The 18,947-nt window shown below is 38.0% G+C and overlaps 1 protein-coding gene and 1 pseudogene across 2 annotated transcripts; both read right to left on the minus strand.

Moving 5' to 3' along the window:
* Nucleotides 1-3,179: 3,179 nt before the first annotated feature.
* Nucleotides 3,180-17,960, minus strand: LOC104588761 (L10-interacting MYB domain-containing protein-like). Its single transcript, XM_010246830.3, has 4 exons — nucleotides 17,695-17,960; nucleotides 4,931-4,974; nucleotides 4,093-4,446; nucleotides 3,180-4,006 (listed from the first exon to the last, which is right to left on the minus strand). Exons 3-4 carry the CDS (start codon nucleotides 4,444-4,446, stop codon nucleotides 3,446-3,448), a joined length of 915 nt encoding a protein of 304 aa, XP_010245132.1. The 5' UTR covers nucleotides 4,931-4,974; nucleotides 17,695-17,960; the 3' UTR covers nucleotides 3,180-3,445.
* Nucleotides 10,906-16,616, minus strand: LOC148801396 (THO complex subunit 5B pseudogene; annotated as a pseudogene). Its single transcript, XR_016084560.1, has one exon. The product of XR_016084560.1 is annotated as a THO complex subunit 5B pseudogene (transcript).
* Nucleotides 17,961-18,947: the final 987 nt, after the last annotated feature.

The following is an 18,947-nucleotide window of genomic DNA, read 5'->3' on the forward strand; positions in this document are numbered from 1 at the left end:
TCAGGACAATGGGTATCTTATTTAAAATCTTCTCTTTATCAGCCTCAGCCAAAAATACAATTGACTGAGTAGAGATAAAATCTGAACCTAAGTGTTTCTATGTTCTTTGTCTTTGACTTCTTCTAGGTCCTATTGTAAGTGTTACAGTTGTGTCATTTCTTCTTTCAGTATCATTATTATCAACAGGTATTGAGATCTGAGTTTCTCTTTCAGGTTCTCTTTTCTGTGGATTCAAAACACAGTTTATTTTCAAAGAATTCAACATCTCTAGTTTCAATTATTATGTTGGACTTTAAGTTTAGAAGCCTATAGACCTTGCTATGTTCTGCATATCCAATAAACATACTTCTCTTAACTCTGAGTCTTAACTTGGCTATTTTAGGATCCGAAACTCTATAATATGCTAAGCACCCCCACACTTTTAGATATGCTAAATTAGGTTTTTTTCTGTCCATAATTCATATGGGCATTTGTTATTAACTCTATAAACAATTTTGTTATGTAAATGACATGCTGTTAGGAGTGCTTCCCCCCACAGGTTTAAGGGTGCATTAGCTTTTAACAACATGCAGTTTATCATTTCTGTAAGTGTTCTATTTTTCCTTTTGGCCAAGCCATTCTGTTGAGGGGTATAGAGAGCAGAACACTGATGTATTATTCCAAATTCTTCATAGAAATAATTAAACTCATTTTTAAAGTATTCAGCACCCCTATCACTTCTAAGGATTTTAATTTTCTTTTCTAGTTGATTTTCAACTTCAGTCTTATACAGTTTAAACATGTCAAAGGCTTCATCCTTAGTTTTCATAAGGTAGACATAAGTGTACCTAGAAAAGTCATCTATAAATGTTATGAAGTATCTCTTACCTCCTCTAGTTAATACACCATTGAGTTCACAGATGTCAGAATGAATTAGTTCTAGAAGTTGAGAATTTCTCTCAATACTAGGGAAAGGTTTCTTAGCAATTTTAGATTTTACACATATCTCACATTTTTCAATTGATTCATTACTGTAAGAAATTATACCAAGTTTGCTCATGTTCTTTATGGATTTAAAATTCAAGTATGCTAATCTATCATGCCATAAAGATAAATAATCAACAATATAAGCAGAAATTTTTCCTTCATTAATACTTAATTTGAACATTCCATTACAACCATATCCCTTTCCAACAAACATCCCATTCTTGGATAGGATTAGTTTGTCAGATTCAAAGACAACTTTAAATCCCCTCTTACAGACAAGATTTATTGAGACCAAATTCTTTCTAATGTCAGGAACATGGAGAACACTCAGGAGAGTCAGTGTCTTTCCGAAGGTGAAGTTCAACTCTACGCTGCCTCTTCTAGCAACTTTGGCACATGTTCGATTTCCCATCTGTACCTTCTGGCCATCAGTCACTTCTTCATATGTCTTGAACAAGGACTTGTCCTTGCAAACATGGATTGTGGCACCTGAATCAAACCACCATCCAAAAGACGATTCTGCCATGTTGATTTCAGTAATCATGGCCACTAGATTGTCTTCTATCATGTTTGCAGACTTGGTTCCGCCTTTCCGATGTCGGCAGACTCGGGCATAATGCCCTTTCTTTTCACAAACATAGCAGGATCCTTTCTTATTGTTGTTTTTCTTGAAATTCCCATCCTTCTTTACTTGTAATGCAAGGTTAGTCTTCTTCAATTCGTTTTCCACAAAATTGACCTTATAGTTCAACATACCGGCCAGGGTTTTATCCCTACTGTCTCTAATCCGAGACTCTTCTTCAATACAAAGGTGTTGCTGAATTTGCTCCAAGGTAAGTTCTTCAGTCTTGTGCAGAAGCTTGTTCCTGTAATCCTTCCAAGAGGGTGGAAGTTTGGCAATGATTGCTCCCACTTTGAAAGATTCAGGAAAGATGATGTCAAGGGATCGAATTTTGTTGACTATCACCTGTAGTTCGTGAACTTGCTCTAGTGGGTTTATGGTCGTTCATGGTGAAGTCAAAGTATTCTGCAATAAGATACTTATTCGTACCTACTTCTTGCACCTTGTATTTAAATTCCAGGACCTTCCAGATTTCTTTTGGAGATGTAAGTTCCTTGTAGAAGTTGTAGAGCCAGTCTGATAAGGCATTCAGTATGTGTCCTCGGCACAGAAGTGAGTCCTCTTCTCGTTTTGCTCTTTCCTTCTTTAGTTTTTCTAAGTCTTTGTCAGTGGGTTCAGGAAGTGATTGCAGATTCGGGTCTAGTAGATAGTATAGTTTTAGTGTGGTCAGAAAAAAGATCATCTTGTCTTGCCATCGGCTGAAGTCTGCTCCATCGAACTAGTCTAGTCGAACAAGATCTTGATTCATCATCTTGATCAAAGTCATGCTTGTTTCTGCTTCCATTGCAGAATAACGTTCTAAAATTGTTGGAAAATGGGATCGCTGTAACTTTGGAGGATAAGCTCTGAGGCGCGTCTGAAGACACTGTCTTTAAAACGTTATTTGCCCCCACTCAATTTCACTGAATTTATTGTTAGGTTACAAGCAAATTCGTTCCAGGATACAACAGAGCCTTGGGCGAGAATCTACAACTAGCAAAGTTGAAGAATCTCCAGAGAAACATTTTGTGAGACTGTAGCAAACCAGAATGAGAGAGAGAAAGACAGTGGATTTCGAAAATGTGTGTTTTAGGAGTCTGATTCATGCTCCTTAAATAGTTTATGAAGAGGTATGAAGAAAAGGTAGGTGTTGGTTTAGAGAAGGCACCTTGAACAATCACAATTTCAAACATTGTGACTGTTTAAAAAGTAGTTAACAGTTAATGACTGTTAACTTTGAATTGTGCCTCTTGATCACACCCGATCGAATCGTGACCGTTGATCTCATCAACGATGATCAACGGTCAGCAACGCACCAAACCCCCACACACGCGCGCGCGTGCGTGTACATGCGTTGCACGGTATCAAACCCTCATACTCTACTATTTATAAGGAATGTAAATCAACTCCTATTGAAATATTAAAAACAAAGCTTATAATTTTTCAATATAGAACAAGTTCAAAATTGGGTTTTATAAGAAAAAAGCTAATTTTTCAATCAAGTATGCAGGTGCAATTTCTCATATAATTGATCAATCAAGCCCATTGGATTTAATCTCTTATGAGATTAAAATCCAACAATTGATACCCCATACAAAATAATAACAACAAATTAATGACACATTAATCCATATTCCACAGAAAAATGTGTCATACAACACTGCATGCAAAAAGGAATATACATGCACCAACCTTTAAAACAAGAAAATGAGATGGTCCAATGAATTTAACCATTGAAAACAGATATAACTAACAAGATGTATCCACTAGGATATGACCAATCTGGAGAAGGAAAAACACATTTATCACATTACAAGTTACTAAACATAAAAGAAAAAAAAAAAAAAATTATGGTTCCGAATCATAAGCTAAGCAAATTTAAATCTCTCCAGACGCTACCCCCTCCAACCAACCCTTCCTACGATCTTCAGACATCTCAATAAATGTTTCTCTCCATCCCTTCTCCTGGAACATCTTTGTTGCCTTCAAGTAAGTTCGCATAGGAAGGCCTTCCATACCCTCAAGTATTTCAATGCACTTTGCAATTGAATACTTCTCAGCACGCTCAATGAGTGCATTTGTCCTTCTATTAGATGCTTGGGCCATGAATTTGATAGCATCAGACATCTCAAAGGTCCGTTCCCTCTTCCCTCGATGAGTGCTAGAGGGTGTACGTGACCGGTGGCAGGTGTTATCATCTAGATCACCCTCGACATCCTCTGACATATTGGAAGTAATACATGCCTCAAATGGAGCATAAAAAGGTAATGCAAAGGGAATGTCAACTTCACGTTTTTCTACATCATCATCAGTGGATGGCAAATCCTGTGTGCTTGCAGATGCAGTGTTCCCTGATGTAGTTGCATCTCCAAATATGATCTCCAACTGATCATACTCGGGACAGCCAGCTCTACGGAATCTCTTTGCATCTGGATTATCCTATAGGTTAAATACAATATTACATCAAAACCTATTGCATATTTAATAAAAAACTAAAAGAAACTAGTTGACAAAATGGAAACCACCTTTATATAATCATCCCATACGTCATCTGGGGCACTGGCAGTTTTCAGGACTGGATCCCAACTGAAGCCAGGGGGCAATGTCAGTAGTTTCTTAAAAACCCTATAACGTGCTCTCAACAGGTTGAACTTGTTCTTGAACTGCTTTAGATCATACTTCCTCCCTGTCTGGATGTAGAACTCCTCACGAATCTGTCTCCATGCTGGTTTCGAGAATGTTGTCGTGTTCCGGTCTCCCTTTTTGACATGATCCACCATTATGTCGATATATGTGTTTTCTAACTCAAGTGTCCAATTTGCAGTACTAGTCGGAGCATCATCTATGGATTGTTGAAGCAGGAGTCGGCTAGTTGACATCTAAGCATATAATGAGACATTTAGTAATGATGGATTCATAAGGTTTCAGTTGAAACCCAAAGTCAAATATCACAAAATCTCCAAGTTCACACCATAAACCAAAGTTTACTCTATCATGCTGTACCCAAACTCCACATTCTAACTTCTTTTATTTATTTATTTAATTTTTTTGGGGGGTGGTGGAGCAGGGCGGATAGTAACATATAGAAATTGATGAGAATAAAAAGTGGAAAGAACTATGAGAGTACATCAAACCCTCCCTATGTATTAAACCGAGAGCCAACCCCTCATGTTACCCTCCCCCAACATACATAAGAGCCTCCCAAGATTTTCAACCCACCAACCCTGGACTAGTTCCCAAGGATAAATCTTGTCTGTTGGCTCAATATCTTTCCAAATTCCACATTCCATAGCATATTAAAATTCATAACTGAAACAAAAAGAAAAAAATAATTAAGATAAATAGATATCAAGTAGTTCTTACAATTCAAAGCAGATTTCCAGTAACCAATAGTGACTTCAGCAGACCTGTAAGAATGAAGAAATGGGGTTTAGCAAAAATAGTTGGTATAATCCCATTAACATAACTGGGTTTAAGTCAAACCCATTACAAAGAAAGGCCATCAAAGGGTAACACAAAATTTTTTTTTCAAAATAAAAGAGCCACGTCTTTCAAATAACCCACAAAGAGGTGAAAGTCTTGCCAATAACAGGTATAGTTATTAGGCAAGGAAATTACATGCATATATTAATTACTTAAAGATGTATGAGAGAGAAGTAGAGAAGTAGATGAGAAACTAATGAGTCAATGAACCAACAATCCATATTTAAGGATCCGAAAAAAGTATAACCACCTATTTCTTCTGGTCACTAGTATGTAACCGCCAAAATAAAAGAAGTGCATAACAAACTAGCATAACATAACCTAATACCCAAGGACAAAATTAGAATATTAGCATAGAGAAGTAGCCAATCATCAACAGGGGTGGAGCTATGTTTATTTGAGTGGGGTCAATTGACCCCACTGAAGTTGGAAAAAGAGAATGAAGTTCATGTATTATTTTCAGGCTTTTCAGCCCATTTTCCCATGTTGACCCCAGTAAAGTTAAATGAAAAAATAAGTGTGGGGTCAATTTAGGCATTTTATTTGCACTTTAGACCAATTTACTTTTATACTACGTATGTAAAAAGCCCGTTTGGGGTGGTTTATGCGGTGATTGATCTGCATTGACAGAGCCGCTTCCAAGAAGCTCCCACCAGCTTCATCGAAAAGTTGATTTTTGGGCCCATGTAAGCCTATATTCAGCTTTCCGGAATTTTACCGAATAGGGCTTCACGGCTTTCTGGGTTTCTTGGCTCATACAACACTACAAGGCACTGTGTGAAAGCCCTCTCAAACGGAAACAAAGGCCTCCATGAGCTACAACTTGGGCAGTTGAAAATGTAAAAATGCAAGAAGAATAACATTTACGAAGGTTTAAGTTGTATGACCCTACTAGAAAAAATTTCTGTCTACACCACTGATTATGAAACAGAAAAAATATTAAAAAAAAGGACAAAACAACAAGTAAATCCGCATCAGCAATACATGTAACTAAAGCAGGGGCCAGTACGCCCCCTTCGGTGATATATAAATCACATATTTCTAAACTTGAAATTTAACAATGGATGTGGCACTAAGAACCTGTTTGGGAGATGGGAGTGCAACTTGGGCGGGATAGGGTTGGGATTTTGTCAAATTTTGAATGGGCTTGACCTGAAGCCTGAGCCTGAATCAATGTAAAATGTTAACTTGGACCAACCCAAGTTGCACCCCTATTGGAAGGGCTTCAGCTTTGATTAAGCTGCTCACTAAGCCGCTTTGAAAAAGCTACTAAAACTAGCTTCACCAGAAAGTCGATTTCATGACTAAATGAAAGCATATAGGGGCTTTCTAGGTCTTTTCACCAAACATAGCTTCTAGGCCTTCTGTGTGAGGCCCACCTTGCAAAGCCAAAAGCCACTGTATGGAAGTCTTCCCAAACAGGCACGAAACTAAATGGAATGGCGAAACAGGATTCATGTACTCCTTATAGTTGGGCCAAGGCTTAGATTATGATGATGATGATTAGGGGTGAACTTATGTCAGGTTGGGTTGAAAATTTGTTCAGTTTCAGAAGGGTCCAAACCCTAATCCAAGCTCAATGTAGTTGAAATTTTTCATATCAGATGATCTGACTTGCAGCCCTAATGATGACTTCTGAACCGGATCCCTAGTCTATCAAATCCCATGAAAACTAAGGTTGCTTTTTACAAATAAAATGAGTCACAACTAAAATCACAAAACCAACCCCTTTTATATATACGGGCCAAAAATTTAGGTAGGGGTGCTAATCCAATGGCCCAAAAGCCTTTATGGACTTGTTTGGGCTTGCCTCAAGGGGCCTTTATGGAGATTCATTTTGGTTGACAGACTTAAATGACTTAAATTAATTCTCAACAAAATCATTAACATTAAGCAGGGTACCTTTGTTCTTGGAAGAGTGATAAATGATAATATCTTTATAGCCCACAAATTGGTGCACTACCTGAAGAATTGTAGGGGTAAAAAAGGTTTATGTCGCTATGAAGCTGGAAATAGACAAAGTTTATGATAGAGTTGAATGACCTTTCCTCAAAAAAAAAAGAAAAAAAAAAAAAAAAAAACACAATGCAAAAGATGGGTTTTGGAGCCAAGTGGATAGGGTAGGTGGAGTGTGTCCCTAGACTCTCTACTGTTGGTTAACAAGTTCTCATAAATGTATCTCCTAGCAAGTTCTCTCTCTCCAGAGGGGCCTCAAACAGGGAGACCTGCTATCACCATGATTAATCCTTCTCTGCTCTGATGTCTTAGCTGCTTTGAACCACCAGATTACAAGTAAAAGCATATCTAGAATAAAAGCTCAGTAACTATTGCCCCACTATTTCACATTTTTTTTTTGTAGATGATAACTATATCTTCACTAAAACAAAATCTGTGAAAAATAAAAGTTTTCTTTCTTTTTCTCTACCTAGACATGGATCTTGGGGATGGAAAAGCTTGCTTGCGGGACAAGATGTCCTCATTAGAGATGCTTTTTTATCAATAACAGCACATTTCATTAATGATTAAAAAGGGACAAAAGATGCAAGAAAGAGGAGACTGGAGAGGTAAACTTTCTAACTCTCCTCAAGAAAAACTTAAAAATTATAATTGATCCCAAAACAGTTGATTTCTTCCCACCCCTTGTTTTGCTAGAACATCAGCAAAAACATTATTACATTAGCAGTTCTTTTAACCCAACTAAGTCTCACATCCATATTTTGTGTCAGCCACTTGAATTTCTTCCTTTCACTATTGAAATTCTAGAATCTAATTTCTTCCTTTTGCAGTTATTCCATTACCAGCTTTGAATCACCTTCTATAATCAACTTACTTAAGTTCATATCCTTTGCCTGTTGCATTCCCTCCATAACAGCCATAACCTCAGCCCTTAGAGAGTCACCCACCAATTGGGCCTGAAGATAAACCAATAATTCTGCCTTCACTATTTCCAGAAACACCTCCAATGCCAAAAGAACCTGGGTTACCAGCACTACTTCACCATTAGTTAGTAGGGACCAAAGGGGGCTTGCTGCGATCTCGTAACGATCTGAAAAAGCCACTTCCAGTTTTTCATAAAGTCACCCATTCAGAAGTCAGCAAACAGCTCCAACGACTTCACCCAGTGAACTACTCTAATCACGATGGTCTCTATGATTGCCTCTCTACTTCTTTCCTTATCTGAAAAAATTCTTGAACTCCTTTCTTCCCATATGGTCCAACTCAAAGCAATCCTTAAGCACTTCCACATTACTCTTCCCCTTTTCGTTGGCCACCTAAAGAAAGTAGAGGCAAACAAGCTTTGTACATTGGGCCGGGTGAGTCCACCTACACCCGAACATTGAGAAAAATCATTCCCAAATAAAAGTTACATAAGGACATGAGATTAATAAGTGAAAGCAAGTTCCTCCATTATCCTTGCAAAGAATACACCAAGGTGGGCATAAGCACCAATAGGTCTTTTTCTTTGGAGTAGATCACAAGTATTAATTCTTTCCAAGAAGACTTTCCAACAAAAACCTCTAATTCTTAGAGGGATAGGTTTGCTCCAAACCTTCTTTACAGGAAAAGGATGCCCCAGACTATCAAAGGGTTGAATTAGGGCCTTGAAAAATGAGGCACACAAAAAGGTACTAGAGGAGGAGAGTGTCCAAATACAGCTGTCAGATTTAGAGGGATCCAAAAAGATCCCATCAGGAACATGAAGCAAAGCCAAAACACAATTTAATTCTGAATCCCTTACACCTCTTTTCAAACCCAAGTCCCAATCAAAACCATTTCTTAAACTATAAGAAACAATGAAAGTGGAGATGGGCTCATCTTTGTACCTCGAAAAGGAAAACAAAGAGGGACATTTGTCTTTCAAAGGAAAGTTCCCCACTCAAACATGTTCCCAAAATTTTATAAGGTTTCCAAAGTAAAAGTTATACCTGATAAAAGACAAGAAAGAAGGTAAAATAGCATGGATGGCTTTCCAAGGGGAAGCTCTAGTAGCCCTATTCAGTACACCAACATCCCATCCATCAGCCGCAATCCCATGAATGCTTTCTACCACCTTAGCCCAAATTTTGTCTTTATCCATAGTAGACTTGTTCATAGGTTGGGTAGCCCGATGGGCTAGCCTGGCCCAGCCTGTTCTAAATCGAGCTTGGGTAAAATTTGAAGCCCGCAGGCTCGAGCTCGGGCTTTAAACATCAGACCCAACTGTTTTTTTATCCAACCCAAGCTTGGCCAGATAATATTATATAGAGTAAAAAATATAATATATATATATTAATAATACATAATATATATTATATAAAAATAAAATTAGTAGCGAAAAAGGTATTATATATTGTGATATATAGAATAGTGTTTTCAACCTACCGTTGACCCGACCGGTTGAACTACTCAAACCGTCACCCGATCAAGATTCTAGGTCCAGTTTCAATAAAACCCGAAGAAGGTCAAAAAACTGTTGACTTGGTCAAAAACCATCTAACCCCGACAGTTGGACCATTGACCTGTTCGGTTGGGTCGCGAGTTGCATACTATGTATGCAAACTTCACGAGGCCATAACTTTGTACTCCAATGTCCAATTCAGGTGGTTTTTTTTATTTTGGGTAACTTTTCGAGATCTATGCATCCCAAGGAGCAATAGGTGCCTTGCCCCATTATTTTTTCCAAAAAAAACCTTTTTTTGGCCTTAAATTGCAATTTTTAATATTTTTTTACAAATAAAAATTTAAAGCTGAATTAAAATATATATATATATATATTTGAATTTCCATATGGCTGACATGGCACTGTCTGACCCATCCAACCTGGCCGGTCGAACCGGTGACCCACAACCCAGAGGCAAAAAATGGTTCAGCCTCCGAGTCGGTTTTTAAAACAATGATATAGAATATTATAAAATATAATATATTATTTATAATATATAATTTAGTATAAAATATTTGTCCAGATTGGGCTCGAGCTTCAGGCTTTATGTAAGGCCAAGCTCGGGATCAAGATCCAGGCCCGATGGTCGGGCTGAGGCCAAGCTCAAGCCTGATCATTTTCTATATGTAAAGAGGAAAAGCCCTGCCAATGAAAGGTCCAATCCACAGGTAGTCTCCATAGCCACTTCCCCAATAATGCCACATTCCTTTTTCATAAATTGCTTATGCTTAGACTACCAAACTCCTGGCTTCTACTAACCACTTCCCATCTAACTCTATGGTCCTTTCTCTCCTCCCCTAGCTCCCATAGAAAGCTTCTCATCAGCTTTTCCAATTTTCATCCCACTCTCTTTTTTTTCATTTTGAAGAATAAAAAAAAGATTTCATTAAAATAGAAAAAGAAACATTACAAATTGATTGGTTGTCAAGATGGCACACCCATAGATATCAAATAAAACTAATCAAATTGAAAATGCCTCTACATCGCATGGTTATAATTTAAGGCAACTCCAAAAATTTTCTAGCAAATCAGATACTTTGACTTGGTCGAAATCTAGAGTGACTAACACCCAATCTATGACCAGTTTACCCACAATTGCTACAATTAATTCCAAGCTCCCAACCATACCCCCTGAGAGCCCCAGCACTTTAAGATCCACCCTCTCTCCCTCTTCTTCCCCCCAAATTTCATTTTTTGTTCCTAACTCAAAAGCTCTCCAAATTTTGTTTCCTACTACATCACTACTTCTAGTTTAAGATTTCTGATCAGGTTCCTTACCTGGGCCCTTCTTCTTCCTTCCCTCAGTCCTCTTATGATCCAACTTAATAACTTCAACTCCTTAGTCATCCTCTTCCAAACACTCCTCTTCTCCACCTTCTTCGTCCCACCCTTTATTTTTCTCTAGACTTTCTTTTCTTCTTTTCTTCCTACATTATTCGACATCTTAAAAACAAACATGTAATAAACAGGAAAAATAGCTAAAGTGGATCTTATTGAAGCAATCCTACCTCCTAATGACAAATAGCCTCTCTTCCATGAGGCAAGTCTTTTAGCAAATCTTTCTACAACAAGATCCCAGAAGCTACTCTTCTTTGAATTGTCCCTGTTATGGGCCCGGGTGTAGGATCTCGTCACGGGTTGGTCCACGGGGAAAAGCTCTTGTTTTCCCTTGTTCCTCCCCTTCCTAGTTGAACCTATCTTGGCATCCTAGAGGGTGATTTGTCCAAGAGATCACCGAACTCTCCTTTTACTCTCTTTCTTGACTAGAAATTTGATATCCTCATTCAATAATGGGGTCTCCTTAAATAGGAGATTACAAGAGTCCTAATCAAAGGGAGTCTCCTTGCTGAATAGGGAGACTTCCAGTTCTATCTTGCTAAGGATAAGATAAGCTAATCCTAATCTGATAAGCTACTAACAAGATAAGATAAGAGCAATAGAATAAGATAAGAACAAGCAAGATGATCTAATCTAATCTAGATAAGGCTGTTGTTGTCGAACTGGGTAGGATGAGAATCATTGAATCACTGCTGCTACTGGCAGTGGGTCAGGTGCCTGTTGCTGCCGGTGGCGACGGTACGTCTTCCCGAGGAATGCGTCCATAACATTACTCCCCTCCTGGACTACGAGCTTGTCCTCAAGCTCGAACTCTGGATATGTGGCGTGGAACTCTGCCAATGGGAGCCATGTGGCTTCGGCCGATGGTAAATTACACCATTCTACCAAGACTTCAACAGCAGCACCAACAAAGAGCTTAGCTGACTGATGGGGAAGTTCATTACCAGTATCATCAGGAAACAAGTTGCATAAGATGTTGTTCTAAGGTCCTTCTTGAGAGCCATCAATCCCAACACATACAACATTCAACTTCAATAAGTATTCAAACCTCAGAGTAACCAGTTTTGCAGGCTTGGGATTTGAAACCTCATCATCATGTATATGAAGGATGATTTTAAGAGGATGAGATCGATAGATTCCTAATTGGTCAAGGTTTTCTTTTCCAGTAACCTTCTTTGGCCGCTTTCTCCTTCTTTGGCCCTCTTCTTCCTCATCAGGCGCATCATCCTCCAACTTATTCATTTCTGTATTTGTAGAAAGACCATTGTCCTTAATTGCTTGCTGGTGGGCAAAGGCTTGGGCATCCTTCATGCTTCCTATAATTTCCAATTCAATACTCTCCCCAAATGCCTCCTTCTGAGCCAGCAATTGTAAGTAAATCACATAGAGTGGAGGTGGCAGTAATTCTGCTAAATTATGTTGCTTTAATTTCTTTGTATGCAGAACCCCTAGTTGGTGTTGGATAGGCAAGGATGCTTTCTTCAGAGATTTCGGGAGACTTGAAAGGAACTTCTTTTGGTGTGCAATGGTCTCCATAAGGCTTTTCTTGTGTTGCTCCAGTTTCTCATGAAGTTTGCAGAGTTCTTTTCGTCGGAAAAGCTCAAAATTAAGCCGCTTTAGCATCAGGTCATGTGCACTGTCTTTTGATAGTACAGATCCTTTAATATCTTGAGGGGCTGAATTGAAAAACTCTTCCTCAGGCACAAGTTCAATATCCGGAAACTTTGACTTGAAATCTTTGCGCACCTTTATGGCTTTCACAAAATGAATTTTCTCATACATCAAATTGTGGAGCTGCAATGTAATGAAATCTACCGGTGCCTTAGCACGTTCTGTTTCTGCTTTAACACAATCCTCTTCTAGCAATATAGAACGATTTACCTTATCCCGGTCATCTGTCCATTGATTCCGAAAAAACTGCTCGCAGCGATACAGCCAGCCTAAGGGGTCTCCGTTGCCATTGTACGACGAGGATTCCAGCCTATTGTACTTGGGGATGACTGCGGCTACCGGGGCGACAACCTGCTGTTCGTCGGACGACTCCGTCAAGTCTGGTCGGCGGCTGTTTGTGGTTACAGCCCCTTCTGGATTCCAGCAAGCGTCGCAGCTCCTAGACATCGTCTTTGACCTCACGAACCTCCACGCTGGTTTCCACGAGCCTATGCTCCAGTTCATGGACCCTAGATGATAGCTGCTCCAGATCTCCCATGACGGTTGGCTCTGATACCAAGTTGTTATGGGCCCGGGTGTAGGATCTCGTCACGAGTTGGTCCACGGGGAAAAGCTCCTGTTTTCCCTTGTTCCTCCCCTTCCTAGCTGAACCTATCTTGGCATCCTAGAGGGTGATTTGTCCAAGAGATCACCGAACTCTCCTTTTACTCTCTTTCTTGACTGGAAATTTGATATCCTCATTCAATAATGGGGTCTCCTTAAATAGGAGATTACAAGAGTCCTAATCAAAGGGAGTCTCCTTGCTGAATAGGGAGACTTCCAGTTCTATCTTGCTAAGGATAAGACAAACTAATCCTAATCTGATAAGCTACCAACAAGATAAGATAAGAGCAATAGAATAAGATAAGAACAATAAGATAAGAACAAGCAAGATGATCTAATCTAATCTAGATAAGGCTGTTGTTGCCGAACTGGGTAGGATGAGAATCATTGAATCACTGTTGCTGCTGGCGGTGGATCAGGTGTCTGTTGCTGCCGGTGGCGACGGTACGTCTTCTCGAGGAATGCGTCCATAACAGTCCCCCTAAGATAGACCAAAGTATTTCAATGGCCATTGAGACACCTCACAACCGAAAATGTTAGAATATTCTAACATCTCCCTCTCTTCTACATTAATACTCACAATACAACTTTTATCAAAATTGACTTTTATATTTGAGACTTGTTCAAAAGTACTACTAACTTGATGTTCCTGGCCCACCTTCTATTCCCTCCCTCACAAAATAAAATTGTGTCATCTACAAATTGCAAATGTGTAATTGGAATTGATAAGTGATTTGCCTATTCTTCACAAAGGCACCTTGATTATGTGAAATAATGAAAGGGAGAGCTACCTCAATCCTAAAAGAGAGAACCTTAGCAATTATTTTATTTTATACAAACTATTCACCAAGCTTATGGGCCTAAACTCTCAATGATGGACTGCATCAGATTTCTTAGGCACCAAAGAAATAAAAGTTGATTTCAGACCTGGATTTATTATTTCTCTCCCATAGAATTCATTGAACATTTCCTGCATCATTAGAGATGCTTGTTAGCCCATAAATGTTTGTTCTTCTATCAGCTTATGGGAAGATCCATGGATTCCAATGGTTGAGGGTTTCAAAATTATGGATTGTAGATTGGGGCCGGGATATCCAACTCGTTTGAAGGATCTCATAAATGAAAATGATCAAACATGGAATCAGGATGTTGTTAAAAGCACTTTACAAAACTTTACTCTTAAGAAAAGTTCTTTTAATCAAGTTTGCTATGGGTAGATGGGAGAATGAAGTTACTTGGGCCCAAACTCTATGGAATGTTTCTTGGTTTGCTCTGCTTATTTTATAGCTATATCCATGGTTAATGAAGACAAGAAAACACACAGCACAGCTTAATAAAAGGCAATGGAAGCTTCTGTGGTCCATTCCTTTTGAGCCAAAAACGACTTTTGTCTGGAAGTGTATCTGGAATGCCATCTCATTTTTTGATCAATAATCTGGAATGCCATCTCAATTAATCAAAATTTGTATGCAAAAAGGTGTTGTTGATATCCCTTTGTGTCCCATTTGTAAAGTTTGTCCATTTGTCCAGACACAATCTTTCATACCCTTTGTGACTGCAACTATGCTAAAAGCTGCTGGTTTGGCAGTTTTGTATGCAAAAAAAAAAAAAAAAAAAATCAATGTCCTTAGCCAGCCATACATTCCAGTCTTGTCTTCCTTTAACCATCTCACCATCACCTCCGAGTCACCTTCAATTACCAGCATCCTAATATTCAATTCTCTTGCTCTTTGGATTCCTTCCAAGGCCACAAAGATCTCAGCCCTGAGAGAGTCACCTTCTCCAATTAGACCTGAGTAAATGGCTAAAACATTCCCTTCCCCATTCCTGAAAACTCCCTCCAATACTTGATAGCCCTAGATTCCGCATGCTAATTGATGCAATAGAGCTGGAACAAACTAACACAAGGCAGAAGGAGAGAGAGAGAGAGAGAGAGTAGAAAGGGTAGAGAAAGAGAAAAGAGAGAGAAATCCCAAGGAATCACTCCAAGGGTCCTAGAACCACTCTAGGGTTTGTAGGAATCACTCCATACAGCAAGAGAGCTCTAAAGAAATCTTCATTCATTCATTCATTAGCTTTAGAAGGAAGAGAATACATCTATTTATAGAGTGACTTGTGTGGCCCGGAATACTGTTCACCATAATTACAAAAATGCCACTCCTTGTCTTGTGCATCAAGAAACACAATAACTTTCTATCTACTAATGCAAACAAACTAAAAATTGAAAGACAATCCCTACTAAACTAGAGGAACAAGATGTTATAACCCAAGCCCCCACAGGACTAGTTAAAATGACGAAAATACCCATACCGTCCAAATATACAAAAATACAGAAAATTACAAATTTGACTCTTCAGCCCCTGCATTAGCAACTCTAGTGCAACTCCACATGATTTCCCTCTCCTAATGTGAATGTAGGAAATCATTTTTTTAATAAATTTTCAATGTCATTTAGCTGTACCCAAAAGGCACCAATAGGGAGAAATCTGGTTCCATATAGTCTTAACAAAAACACAAGAAAAGAATAGGGGTTGGCATCCTCATTGTTATTGAGGCTAGGATGCACAAATGAGAGGAGAGAAACCAAGCTTTCCATCTCAGTTAAAGCATCTCATCAGTGATAACTAATGTTCAAACCAACTCCCCAAATGGATGCTTTGATCTTTGGAGGGGAGCTGTCAAGACTTCTAATAAAAGGAAGAACACGAGAAATATCACACTGAGTTTAAGGTTCAAGTACTAAGATCATTACCTCCACAATAAGGAAAACATCTTTTAAAAGGTTTTAGTGAAACTTTGATATGTAATTTTCAATTCCTCCAACCAGTACTTATTTGAATCAGTTATTTGGTTACACAGTGATCCCAATTGTTCCTTCATGCTTGTTCTAACATTTTATAAAGTTTGTCCTAGATTTATAGCATTGTTCTCACATGTCCATGGTTACTATCCATCAAATGGCGATCGCTAAGCCCAAAAGGATTTTACAGCAAGACGACTTGGAAAAATATAAGAAAGAAAGGGCACTGCAGTCAATAAAGTTCCTGTTATTTTGTTCTTTATCCAGATTTATTGACAAAATGCCCTTGATTTGAGCTAAGTCACCATCACTTGAGTTATGAAAACATTTTTCTGAATTTACAATGTTTTGTGAGTTCCTGTAAACTTAAGGCAAATTAAGAATATTTCCAAGAGGAAAGAAATTTCACACCAAAACCAAGTTTCTTTTAATAAAAATGGCAGAGACAAATATAAGGTATTAAAACAATTATTATATGGGTATATATATTAAAACAATTATTATATGGGTATATCATCATCCTCTAAGTCTTGTCCCAACTACATGGGGTTGGCTACATGAATCTTGTTTTGCCACTCCATTCTGTTCAGTGCCATATCCATTGTTAAATAATGGGCACTTGATCATTTCATATTACTTCCACCCAAGTCCTTTTCACTCTGCCCCTAGCTCTTCTAGCCCAGATCACTTTTTCTAACAAATGTTGTAAATGATATTCTATGAAGAATGACCAAACCATAACAATAAATACAATTTTAAATAATAAATGCGACAACCACAAATGTTAGTTTTATATAAATGCATATTACTTTAAATAAGCAAGCATTAACCAAGTGAAACATAAATAAAATACAAAGATATTAAAAATAAGAATACCAAAGAAAATATCAAGTCAAAAAGTCTCTAACTTTAGCTTGGAGTATTATAAGCATGCTAGAATAAGTGTGGCATTACAAGTATCAAGTGTCACCAGGACTAAACCCAATTCTCGATAATGCTAGCACCAGATATATGACGAGCATTTAGATTTGGTCTTTGTCTGACTTAACAGCATGTGACCATGCATACATGGCACCATAGCACAACCACTGCTCTTAGGTTTTAGATGCTCTATTGACCCTGGAATTCCGATAAGATATTATGTATATCAACTGGATCCCTGCATTGGATCCAAAAGGGTCCTTTGTAGGCCAAAAATATCTAGTGCATTTATTCAACTAGCTCTCTCCTTTTGGCCCACCTGCGCATACGCCCGTGGAACCCATTTGAGTCCATGCACCTGGCAAGTGAGAGCTACTTCAGATCCCTCCCCCTCCGCCGTTCCCTTAAAACTCCCACCCAATCTTCAAGTTAAACAAAACTAAAACGGAGAACCGAAGGACTTGGCTTAAATTTCCACAAACCCAAGAATTTGCTCACCAGTACATGTACAAGAGATTCCACTTAATACGACAAAAATCCAACAAAACATCCAATTTATAAAATTACAAATTTCATAATTTCAACCCCAAATGATCTCGGAAATTGAACATCTCAATGTTTAATGAGAGTAAGAAGCAGAATTTTAACAAACGTATGTTAAAATGTCCACTTAATCACTCCATACAAGATATCTAAAGCTAACAAACTATAAAGTCTACAGAGTACCAAACAAAACTCGAATTTACACAATTCCATTTTTTGAACCATTTTCAACGAAAATAAATTAAATATCTTTCACTAATTTGTGTTCTCAGCTAATCTATGCGAAGAAAAGAAAGAAGTGATACAGAAGATTCCGAAAAAAAATAAAAAAGGAAAATGGGTTAATACCTCTCTCCTCAGTGGCCGGTATTTCGGTCTGAAATCCCCCAATTCGGTGGTCTTTGGACGTAAAAACACTAATTTCGACCATTAGCGTCAGAACCAACAGAAACCGCACCAAATGAAAGCTCCGGGAGTAACGAAAGTCGACTTGAAGGTCTCCACTTAAGACTTTTGGAGATTCAGGGGAAGATTGATAAACCCAAATGGATGAAGAACACGAAAGGTGAGAGTGAGAAGAGTGGCGTGGTCCGGAGTCTTCTGGTTCTGGTTTAAGACAAAGCAGCATAATAACAATAAAATAAGCGTGAATATCGAAAAAGTAAAAGTATAAAGTAAAAAGCAATAAAGCAAAAGGCCTGGTCCGGAGTCTGGTTCGGGCGGGACAAACCGGTGGTAATATAACAGAATCGTTTCTCTTCCCGCTTCTATAAAAAATGTGTAAATTGCTGAAACCTCCGTTAAATTATTGGTTGTTGTAAGTAGATCTCTACCGATAAAATCTTCTTAAGAGACATGAAAATGTCCGAAATATCCATACATTTATTTCTAATAAAAATGTATTTTTCAAATTTTATCTTCATATAAATCATTACCCTAAATCCTTCTAATCTCTTTTCTAAAATTGATTTATTTTTTAAAATTAGCTCTTCTTTATTTTTGTTATTCATAAAGTTTATATTGCTTTTTCGGTAGAAACCAACCTCAATAATACTTGTGTGGGTATTTTGGATATTTTATACCTTTTTCTATAAAATTCTACGAGAGGTGTCTACTTGCAACTGTATTAGAAAGTTCAAGGGAGGTAATTGCAATTACTAAACTTCAAGGGAGGTTTCAACAATTTACACTAAAAAAAGCATGGTTCAAAATATTGATACACCTTTATGTAGGGGTGCCAATGGATCGGTTTTGGATTTGATCCAATCCGATCCAAACCTTATCAACTCGAATTTGGATGGTCCGTTATAATTATTGAATTGGGCCAATCTAAAATAAATTGGTCCATATTCTTATCAGTTTGAATTGTACCTAAACCAAATTCCCAATAATCCGATCATGAGACCAAACCCTTGTTCAATTTGAAGCCAATCAAAACTAAAAATGACATAAAAACACGTTTGTGAAAGTATTTTTATAAAAGCACTTCTATAAAAGTAAATTACTTTTACAAAAGCAATTTTACAAAAGCACTTTTGCAAAAGTACTTTTATAAAAGTAATTTTATGAAAATTACTTTTACAAAAATAAAGTACTTTTAT

This window comes from Nelumbo nucifera, chromosome 3 (genome assembly GCF_055504915.1).
Source record: "Nelumbo nucifera cultivar China Antique chromosome 3, China Antique-T2T, whole genome shotgun sequence".
NCBI classification, from domain to species: domain Eukaryota; kingdom Viridiplantae; phylum Streptophyta; class Magnoliopsida; order Proteales; family Nelumbonaceae; genus Nelumbo; species Nelumbo nucifera.

Coding starts and splice junctions, on each gene's coding strand:
- LOC104588761 (XM_010246830.3), bottom strand. CDS start 4,446: ATGTCAACTAGCCGACTCCTGCTTCAACAATCCATAGATGATGCTCCG. Junction 4,007..4,092: donor TATGGGATGATTATATAAAG/GTGGTTTCCATT, acceptor TTTAACCTATAG/GATAATCCAGATGCAAAGAG.